Source organism: Podarcis vaucheri (genome assembly GCF_965113315.1).
Source record: "Podarcis vaucheri genome assembly, chromosome: 13".
Taxonomy (NCBI): Eukaryota; Metazoa; Chordata; class Lepidosauria; order Squamata; family Lacertidae; genus Podarcis; species Podarcis vaucheri.
Window position 1 is genome coordinate 25,370,222 of NC_138751.1, and position 11,566 is coordinate 25,381,787.

General features: G+C 41.3%; 1 protein-coding gene and 1 pseudogene across 2 annotated transcripts; both read left to right on the forward strand.

Annotated features, from left to right (window-relative positions):
• Positions 1 to 2,851: 2,851 nt before the first annotated feature.
• Positions 2,852 to 3,793, forward strand: LOC309516562 (olfactory receptor 14A16-like; the record flags this gene model as incomplete). Its single annotated transcript, XM_082195325.1, has 1 exon — positions 2,852 to 3,793. The coding sequence occupies one exon, from the start codon at positions 2,852 to 2,854 to the stop codon at positions 3,791 to 3,793; it is 942 nt and encodes a 313-aa protein (XP_082051451.1).
• A 6,537-nt stretch (positions 3,794 to 10,330) lies between these two features.
• LOC309516563 (olfactory receptor 14A16-like) lies at positions 10,331 to 11,299 on the forward strand (annotated as a pseudogene). The gene has a single exon. The product of its transcript is annotated as an olfactory receptor 14A16-like (transcript).
• Positions 11,300 to 11,566: the final 267 nt, after the last annotated feature.

Consider the following 11,566-nt stretch of genomic DNA (forward strand, 5'->3'; position numbering starts at 1 on the left):
GAGCAAATGTAGCTTTTGTGGCCCTGGAATATATAGACCTTTTTTAAAAAAAGATGCTCTACCCTTTCCCACTGCACGCTCTCATATACAGGCAGGGGGGGTAACTGCTACAAGTCTAGGCTGTGGTGGAAGCTTTTTGCATGCCTGGAAGTGGGCTTGCCCCAAAATGGGAGGAGGAGGAAGAGAGAGTCAAAGACAGGTGGCAGGGAGAGAATGCTAGAGAACTTCCACCCAGAAAGGAAGAGGGCAGGTGGGAAGTGGATAATGGCATAAACTCTGAACATTGTGGGAGAGCAATTTGAGGCACTCTCTCCATGCTGCCAACCTTGTTGCTCTTCTTGCTGCTGACACCTTCCTTGCCTGACTGGTCACTTGCCCCCTCCCTCCCCCTTGCCCATTTGTCTGCTGTCGTCCTCCTCCTCTTCAGCCTCAGGGAAGAATTGGGAGATGCCACAGGACTTGCCATGGGCCTGACGCTACCTGGCATGAGGATGCACCAGCCTGCAGAGTGTCAGAAGATCCCTGTCCACAATATCCTTCTTAATAGGTTGTCTGCTTGAAAGACTAGTGGTACTTTCATTTCCTTACTTCTGCTCCTCTTTGGATGTTTGACTGTCATCAACAGTGGTTTCTCTTGAAAGTGAAATATCTCTGGAAGGGAACTTTTTGATATCCCCCGCCCCTCACACACACACAAATACTAGATTCCTTCAGAAACTTAATGTACTCAGAAACATAGTTTAAAATATGCACAAGAAGTTGCTGAGAACCAATTGAGTGCCTCTTCAGAGTATTTTAAAGGGTTAATTTGTCTTTCCTACAGATTTGAACCACTTAAGAGGAATAGAATTAACAGAATTATAATAAACTAAAAGCACTTTTCCCCTCTATCTATAAAAGATAATTTCCCAGCTGATATTGTATGCTGAGACATACTGGTCCCAAGGCAACAAGTTTCTCAAGTCCTCAGAAACAAAAAAGGAAGAAATGTTGCAACAATCAAAACAGCTTCAATCACATGCACACATATATACCTCCTTGGCAGACCTGAATGCTAGAATCAGTGGAAGACAGTCAATTAGATGTATATTTCAAATCCGAAGCTCATAGCGGTACGTATTAGGAATGCACTAGCTGTGAATTTCCTCCACTAAATGGATGGACTTGATTGCCTACAAAGCCCCTTTGCACTCTACAATGCTGCTGTTAAGACATTAAAAGTACTAAATTGGCAGGTATTACTTCAAACCATCCACTGTTTTATGCTTTAATTCTGGGTGATGGAGAGCCACCTGTTCAGTACTAAGGGCTGGTGAATTTGAAGGGCAGTGGTAAAACTACTGATGATTAATGATGCATTTCCCATATTCACAATTAGAGGCAGATACATACTCTTGATTTTAAAAATAATAATTTTCAATTCTTTTTATGACTTCATGGTTCTTGTACAACATGAAGCTACTGTCCTGATCTAAGAACTAAGGAATTTCTACATGTGTCTCCTCTTGCTTTATGGCAGGAGAGTGAAAAACATTTTCCCCTTATTATTATCACATTTCCTTGGGGTAACTAAAAAGATGCTGGATGCTAGCAATGGTTGGGGACTATGCCAGTGGAGGACAGTGTGAGAGACAAAATTGCATGGGGCCATCCACTCTTTCCTTCTGCAGCCCCTTTTCTCACCCCCTTCTCTTTCTCGCACAGAATGGTGCTGGGGAGATACAGATCAATTGTGCCAGAGGGTCTAAACTGACCATTACCTAAGAGCATTTGAAAATATATTGATGAATGCAGCTTGTGGTTTTTTAAAAAAGACAAATGTTCAGGTAACAGATGATATGGAGCAAGTCAGATATTATGGGTCATTTGTTCCAAATCTTTCTCTGTTACATTCTCCCTGTCTCATATTCTTTTTTTATGTCTACTTTATTTATCTTCTTGAGTCTTGGCTTCCTTCAATTATCGGCTCCAAATTCAACAACTTGTTCTGCACTCAGCAAATGTGGGAGGATCTGTCCTGCTGATAGTGCTCAAAAGAGGGGAAAGGTGGTGTTTGCCGTTGTTCTCATTGATAACTTCTTTAGAAACAGTGAATATGAGCTAGGGCACACAAACATTTAAGTAGTTGATTTCTTTAAATTTTAACAAATGGTGTCTGAATGTGTGAATCAATTCAAATGATATGATGTTTAATTTGATTCATTGTGATACCAAAATATGACTTTTCATGGGCCAACTGCACATGAATGTCCTTATTTCACGGGCCAATGATTAATGGATAACAATAAAACTTTAGGTAGGGCTAGAAAAGATTCTGCTCTGAATCGTGTCAGCCAGTGTAAACAATACAGTGGTACCTCAGGTTAAGAACTTAATTCATTCTGGAGGTCCGTTCTTAACCAGAAACTGTTCTTAACCTGAGGTACCACTTTAGCTAAGGGGGCCTTCCATTGCCACTGCGCCGCCGCTGTGCGATTTCTGTTCTCATCCTGAAGCAAAGTTCTTAACCCAAGGTACTATTTCTGGGTTAGCAGAGTCTGTAACCTGAAGCGTCTGTAACCTGAAATGTCTGTAACCTGAGGTACCACTGTATTAATTAAGATAGATCAGGGGAGTGACTCAGTTTCCTATATTCCTAGCTGCATATGGTGCCAGCAGCAAATGTGGAAGAAGGCTTTTGCCCTTGTTTACCGCTTATGGACTTCAAAGAGACATCTGATTATCTACTAAAGAAAAAAAATGAGCTGGACTGAATAAGGTTTTGGTTTCATCCAGCAGAGTTCTTATATCAAGGATTAGGCACCTCCAAATTCTATCAGTTCTTTCTCTCCTTCTTCCCACAGGGTAGATGATGTCAAATGAGACCAATTTTCTTCTTCTGGGATTCTCTGATATGCGGGAGCTGCAAATTTTACACTTTGTGATATTTCTTCTTATTTATTTGGCTACTGTCATGGGAAATCTACTCATAATCATACTCATAACCCTCAACCGTCAACTTCACACGCCAATGTACTTTTTCTTGATGAATTTATCCATTGCAGACATTGGCAACATCTCCATCAATGTCCCCAAAGCCATGAGCAACTCCCTCATGAACACCAGGTTGATTTCATATCCAGAATGTGTTTCCCAAGTCTTTTTCCTCATCTTCTTTGCAGTAACTGACCTGGTCCTCCTCACAGTCATGGCTTATGATCGATATGTCGCCATTTGCAATCCACTACGATATGAGACAGTGATGAACATGAGAGCTTGCATCCAAATGGCAGCTAGTGCATGGATGACTGGCCTTTTCAATGCTATGTTACACACTGGGGGCACATTTTCCATCACTTTCTGCTCTAACGTTCTCAACCAGTTTTTTTGTGAAATCCCACAATTGCTGAAGCTCTCCTGTAATGACAATTATATGACAGAAGTTGGGATCAATGTATTTGCAGCATGTGAAGCTTTCGGTTGCTTTATCTTCATAATCTTTTCTTATGTTCAGATTTTCACCAACGTACTAAGAATCCCCTCAGTGCAAGGGAAGAAGAAAGCCTTATCTACCTGCTTGCCACACCTCATTGTTGTCTCCTTATTTATCTGCACTGGCACCCTTGGCTATTTGTGCCCAACTCAAAATGCCCCCAAAGATCTGGTCATGATGATTTCTGTGCTATATTCTATGTTGCCACCCATGATGAATCCAGTGATTTATAGCATGAGAAATCAAGAGATCAGATCAGCACTGTCAAAGCATTTTGGATGGAAACTATGTTCCAAGCATCAAATGAAAATCATTTTGTAATCTACTGTATTTTGATATGGGCATTAAGGAGGGAGAATAAATTATTTTGGTTTGCATTTTAACATCACCCACCATACTTTGTCAGTCCCTGACTTTCTAATCGATTGGAACATGACTCTCAGTGAGATAGTGCATTTCTCCAATTTTTGCAATGCAGTGGCAGGTCAAATAAATGTGCAAGAATATGTTTGTTTTAATGAAAAGGTGCATAAAGAATAGGGTGAGAGACAATTTAAACAAACAAAATGCACATTTTAGGGGCAAAATGCATACCTCAGGTGAACAAACCTACAATTTTAATTGGATTTTAGTAAAAAAAAAATTAAAAGTGAATGAGTGGTTTGATGACTAAATGATTGTGTATATGCAGAATTGACATGGAGTAGAAATATTCTGGTCCATTTACAGCAAGTAGATATCTTCTTAATAGTATATGTTCTGTAGTAGCAATGGTGGATTTGATGTGGTTTTTTAAAGGTATGGACTTATAATTATTTCATAATCAGAAAGAAAGAAAGAAAGAAAGAAAGAAAGAAAGAAAGAAAGAAAGAAAGAAAGAAAGAAAGAAAGAGAGAGAGTCCTTTTTGTTTTAGGGCAAAAGTACTGGGATTTAAATTCCTACAATTCTTGCCAATAAGGCCCAAAAGAGCTAGGAATCTGACCATGGGCACCGACTTGCTCCCCATTGAGGGGGTGAGGCTACGTGACATGTCACGTGACTCTACCCAGGATGCACGGAGGGCGATCTTCATGTTTGTTTGTCCCAGTTGCTGCCCGGCTCCTGTACTTCCAGGCTGCTGAGCAGAGGCTGGGGTGCACGGAAGGTGTGCAGCGGTAGCAGAGGTTGGTGGCAGCCCTCCCCCCCCCCCAATATTGTTGGGCACTGCCCCCTGCTGAAAAATAGTGGAGGAGCTGAAGCCTCCTCTGCCCCTTATACCCGGTGCGCCTGGATCTGACTATCTGAAATACCACTTCCTATTACACATGCCTTCACATGAAGTGCTCTTCCATCAGACACCAGTTATGTGGTGTTTGGTGAGAGGAAGATTCCATGCTTGTTGCACTTCTTGGTTTAAATACTTTCCCCAGAAAAGCTAATCTCACACCATACTTACTTTGTTTCAGCACCACTGAAAAGGCTTGGTTATTTGTAAACAAGGTTGGTTTACATTTTCTATTGACATTCAGAAACACCCTATGTGTTCGTATGTGTTTGTTCATTTATTTGATTAATTACATTTACTTTCCATAAAATATCTCAAAGTAATTTCATAATAAGAACATAAACAATAAAGAGATTTAAAAACAGGCTGCTGTTTCCAGCCATGAACCTCTGAAGATTGGGGGCTCAAACTGGACATAATGGGAGATAGCAGAGGCTAGCTTCCCCCTTAATTCCCCCAATGAATTTGGGGGGTGCCTTGAACCCACAGACACCTTCTGCTGTCAGAATTGGAAGACTTCACCAAGAATGGAGGGGCAGGGTGCTGTGTTATGCTGTGACTCCATTTTGAAGAAAGCCTTGATCAACTACCTAGTTCACTGTGGATCCCCTTCTATTTTGGATAATTGGGTTAAGTAAAAGGCACCCCAGCTGGCCTGATGTTGACAAAAGCTGATAACAATTTGACAGCTAATTTGCAGGTTAAATTGCTGCTGGGATGGGACTTTGAAAAAAGAGGGGTAGAACCTTTGACCACCATTTACTTACCGCAATGTACTTCTGAATCCTATCTGTCAGAAATAATGGGAGCCATGTCAATGAAGTACCCTCCTAACTCCCATTCCCTCAGGATGATCCATGGTTGACAATACAGGTAAACCAATGGGACAACATTTCCCCTTCCAGCTTCTGGCCCAAAGCAGTTTCCATGCTGAAGCCTAGCCAGAAGTCAGAATGGAAAGGATCTCAATTATCAATTTCATATAGAAACATTTGAAACTATGTCAAACAAACAAACAAACAAACAAACAAGCAAGCAAACCACTTGTTCACACAACTTGTTCAAAAAGGGGGTGTTGGACACAAAATGACAGTTCTTCAAATTGGAGGAGTCTGATTATGTTTTCGTTTTCAAAAGAGGCCATATTATCGCCTCATTTAGTACTTCCCCTGAGATAAGTGTTTATAACTTTGCTAGCCCAAGTGTAGAAGTCTAAACATCCTGATTTCAATGACCAGGATGAGAATACAAGCAATTAGCTACACTTCTCCCAAGAGCCTGTCCACATTTCAAGGTCAACAAAGTACAGTAGAAGGTATTCAAGAAGAGAGTGAGGGGGCAGGGTAAGACAACATCAGGGCCTATCAGAATGACCCCCTCTTAATGCTAAAAGACACCATCTGCCCTGTGAGAAATGAGAACAGAGTGATATATGCAGGCAAGCAATTTCAGGTCCTCCTTCAGTTGAACTGTCCTCTACCACTACCCCAATTCACCTTTATATCATTTTATCATTTTAAAATTGTAAATGGTCTTGGCCTCAGCAGAAAGGTAGTATAGCTATATGTAACAAAAAAACCCCCGAAAACATAGCCTCCTCCAGAATAGCTACTGAAAAACTAGAATACAATCAAAATGGATCTCAGCAATGCTGTCTGCAAAGTGCTTTGCAAGCATGTGTCAGTGGGCCTCAGCGTCATCATCTATTTTCTCTTGAGGAGATAGCTACTGTCTCAAAGGCCTTTCATAATATGGAGCAGCATCTTGCAGCATAGAATCCCTGTACTCTTGAGTCTAAACCTGGACCTGAAGCTATGAGAATGAACTCCTGACATAGGTCTAGCTCCCATGAGTTGAACAGTCCCATTAGCTTATCAGTGCCAATTATCTAGGCTAGGGTAAGGGAAATAATAATAAAGGCAAAAGAAGAAATATCAACAAACTTTTCTGATTTGCTGCACTGAGCTCCTGGGAACACGTCTCCAAGAAACCAAAGACAGACATATAAATTCCTTTCCACAACTGAAAAACTGAAAAGCTACACTGAAAGACACAGAGTCTTGATTCAAATGAAGAATGGAAGTGATGCAATGAAGAGACAAATGCAAACACTTCACTGATCCAGCTGGAAGACAAATTGCATCTACAGTACTGTTGATAATACGTACACAGTGCTTTTTCTGGGGGTACTCAAGGTCATGCAGTCCTGAAACTCATCCCCCCTTCAATGTTTAAAGTGTGGTACTTACTGTAGCCACTTCATGGTGAGTACCAGTACCATTTTTCTTTTAAAAAGCACTGATAATATGTATGAGGAAAAGTAAATAAACAGTTTCTTATTCCCACCCCCTTTCTTCTCACCATCCTCATCCTCATTCTCTTGTCTCTTTGCCCATTCATCTTCCAAGCACAATTTCTCCATCTTTTACTTTTCCCTCAGATGCTCAGGGCAGACTGAAGACACACAATGAACAGAATGAGTTAGCTGAGATATATACGGGGAGAGAAAGAGAGAGAATAGAATAGAATAGAATAGAATAGAATAGAATAGAATAGAATAGAATAGAATAGAATAGAATAGAATAGAATAGAATAGAATATAGATAAATAAATAGCCCAACTTTCTTGAAACCAAATGTGCTTGCTTGCTGTGCTTGTGAGACACTTTGCGTGGACAAGCAGAGTCCCCAGATCCCGCGCGGTCCCCCCCCCCGTCATGTGAAATAATGACTCATGACAACGTGCTATGGGATTAAATTGGCCACAACTTTATTAAATTTCAAATGTGGGTAGACCTTGGCTCAGGCATTGGGCGTTCTCCCTCCTCAGGCCCCAGCCGGGGACCTAGGGAGCATCAGGGTTATCCAGTGTGTGTGTGTGGGGGGGATGGGCCGGCTCTAGAGAACATATGTTCAAGCAGAGATAGCCACCCCCGTTACGCCGCCGCCGCAGGGGAGAGCAATGACGACCTTTCGGTGTACGGCCAAAGCCTCCCTTCAGAAACCCCTTTAACGGGGAACCCTGATATCGCCGCCGCAAAGAGGAAGATGGACTAAAGGATTCCGCCCAAGGCCTGATACCACCAAAGTTGTGACGTTTTGCTACGGGAAAGGCGAAACCTGCCAATGCAGGGAAATTCCTTTCCGGCCCTTTAACAGCGACCTTAACGTAGCAGCGCCCGCATACCTGTGAAGAAAAGTTAACCTGCAAAACCTGTGAAGAAAAGTTAACCTGCAAATAAGACATTAACTGAGGGTGGGTAGGGTGGGAGAAGCTCTGGAGCCAAGTGAGGATTCCCAGGTAAGATCCTCCCTCTATTGTGTGGGCAGGTAATCCCTACACTACCTGGCCTGGTCTCCTTGGCAACGCTTCCCCCAGGTGGGATTGGACAACTGACAGAGGTAGGCGGAGACCTCCAGGTATCCCACCTGAGGGAAGGCAAACCAAGCCTATGCTGTTGGAGCCACTCCAGATCTAGGGGCTGCGCGCGTCCACACAAAGGGCACCCCCCGTTTTAAGCGTGGAGCGGTCATTGTAGACAGGTTTTTAGAGTGACAAACTTTCCTGGAATGAGCAATTAAAGTAAATTAAAATGTTGTTTTCTAACTATGCAAAAGACCCCATTTGCACTTGTAACAGTGTGCGGGTCTTTGAAGACCAGGTTGTGTCTCAGCAGCACTTCCTGGAATGACCCTGTCACATCATCATTTCAGGAAAATGCTAGGCTAGAAGCCAGTTCTGAAATAGCCCAATGTCACTGTGTGTACGCCCAGGGCATGTGAAACATATTTTGACCTTTTTTTAAAAAAGGAATCTCAGCCACCTCATTACATTAACGAGGAAGTCACTGCAAAATACTCATAAATAGGATTTATATGAAGGTCTTACATTCCTAGGAAAAGAGGCAGAAAAAATTATTGAATGTCGCAGGGAGTTTTTTGGGGAGAGGGGGGAGAAGGGGGAGAAAGCAGGCTTTGATACAGCACAGCATGATGTTTAGATCATGTAACAGCATTGCCAGAATAGCCATGGGGAGAGTTGTCATCTGAATTGACCACAGGGCCTATATCCTGTGTCCATATCTCTGTACTGTGGCTTGTTGTTGCTGGTTATAGGTTGGGATACTGGTCTTAGAAAGCAGACCCTCCAAGGGATGGCCCTGATTTAGAGAAGCCGTCCCAGTTTCTGATGTGATCCTGGAATGTCTCGCTTGTCCTTATGGTGTTCTTATTTTCATTGGAGAAATGTTGGAGGGTATGGTAGGATGTCCCTTTTTCATTTGTGAAATGTTTGAGAGTTTGGAGTTATCCAACCCCTGAGCCGTCTGAAGGCAATCCTGTATAGGGAAGTTGTTGTTTTTTAAATGTTAAAAGTTTTATTATGTTTTTATATATGTGGGAAGCTGTCCAAAGTGCTGGGGCCACCCAGTAGGATATGTAGGGTATAAATATTAAAATTATCATTATGGAGTGGGGTGTCCCAATTTTGATCGGAGAAATTTTGGTGAAAGTAATGTGTGAGTACCATCAGCTGGGAAGTAAAAGTGAAATCAAGATATAGCACCTGTATAAGTCAGTAGGTTTCCTATATAAAGTGGGGGGTTCCCTTATATCTCCAGTATGTTGTTGCAGTATATTCTCCAAAAAGTGAATGTCTTCCATGGATTGGTCTAGGCTCGGGTTGTTGAGAAAGTGTTGTTCTAAGCCACTCATGAGGATGCTAACCTACTGCATGAAAATGCATCATCATCATCATCTAAGGTCCCAGGGTAGTATACAACACTATAAAAATGCCATATTAAAATCACATAAAACAATTTCAGTTTGGAAAAAGAGGTGTAACCCAAGATATGTGTGTGTGTGTGTGTGTGTGTGAATATGTTTGTATTTGTGGTGTCAAGAAATAGGGTGAAGATATCTGCCTTCAGTATGTGGTGTAAACTCTATAATGAAAGTGCAAAATTCACCTTTTTTGAAAGTGGTTTGTACAAAAAAATACCCTATCCAAGAACAGTCCCATGAAATTTTAAGGAGGCTGGAACTACCAAGAGGGGCCCCTCTGCCATTCTTGACCCAAGGCAGAGTCTTGTAGAGAAGGAGGTAATATAAGATATTAGGAGGCCAATTCACTTAGCATTCTAAATAGTAATATGAGTAGTTTAATTGAGCCCAGAAACTAATTTGTAAACCACTGGAGGTGATTTGTGAGTTCAAAATCAAACCCTAGTCAGTAATAAGACTGCTGCATTGTGAAGCAGCTGGAATTTCCGAGATATCTACATATTCTTCTCAATGCTAAAGTAGTTATATAGAATTTTCTCCTATGCCTCAAAGCTTATCATTCATTCAAATGCATATATGACATCCACTTTGTTGTACTATGAGGAAAATGTTGCAGGGGCAACAGGATTATCACAGTCCTCCCTACATGAAGCACAAATTTCATGGTGGATTGCAGCACTGCCCAAAATATTGTTAATTATGAATTTAAATTATCTGCATACAAGCATTAAATAAAATGGAGAATCAGTTCTGATATTTGATGGGATTTTGTCTCACTCACAGGTAGCTCAAAATTTTGTGTGACATGCAAAATGAATAATCTCACTTTCACATCTGGATTTCTACTTCTAGAATTTTCTCAGATCCGAGAACTACAGATATTACACTTCCTTGTGTTCCTAGGACTATACTTGATAACTGTAATCGGGAATCTTTTGATCATCTTTGTAATAGCCCTTGACCATCACCTGCATACACCAATGTACTTCTTCCTCATGAACTTGGCCGTTTCTGATATTGGCTCATTTTCTGTCATTCAACCCAAATCCATGGTTAATTCAATCATGAATAACAGGCACATTTCTTATGGTGAATGTGTCTCTCAAGTTTTTTTACTTTTTCTCTTTGGATGCGCTGATATTACTGTGTTAACCATAATGGCACATGACAGGTATGTTGCCATCTGTAATCCACTACAATATGAAGTAGTTATGAACAAAGGGGCCTGCATTCAGATGATTATCATTGCATGGATCACCAGTATTCTCTATGCTGTACTACACACTGCAGGCACATTTTCCATTACCTTCTGTTCCAATCGTGTTGATCAATTCTTCTGTGAAGTGGCAAAACTACTAAAATTGTCTTGCTCTGATTTATACATAGTTGAAGTTGGACTTCTTGTATTTAGCTGGATTTCTGTGTTTGGATGCTTTGTCTTCATTATTGTAACTTATGCGTATATCATGACTGCAGTCCTCAAAATGCCTTCTTAACGAGGACGGCATAAGGCCCTCTCCACCTGCCTGCCCCACCTCCTGGTTGTCTCTCTGCTTATGTTCACTGGACTTTTTGCCTACATCGGACCAGCTAGTAATAGCTCATCTGGGATGGATTTAGTCTTTGCTGTGATATATACAATATTTCCTCCTATGATGAATCCCTTCATCTACAGCATGAGAAACAAAGAGATCCAAACAGCATTGAAGAAGCTATTGAGCCTTAAACACTTTTGTGACACTGTTCCCAGATATATCCAGAAATCCTTGGGATTTCCTTGAACAGTCCTCCCCAGGCGTTGAAAGTGTTGAGATCTGCAAAAGAATTCCCATCACTGGAGACAGATAAAATGTGGGGCCACAGGGGTGGTCTTCCATGTCTGCTAGTAGTTATTATGGCTGATAAATATTATCTCTTTTAATTTATATTGATGTTTTTTAAATATATTCTATCTATTTGCTCTGTTTAGCTTTGCTTTTATGTTGGGGTGGTTTCTTTATTATTGATGATGTGTGCTTGTTTTAAATGATGCTGATGCTGGTTTATTT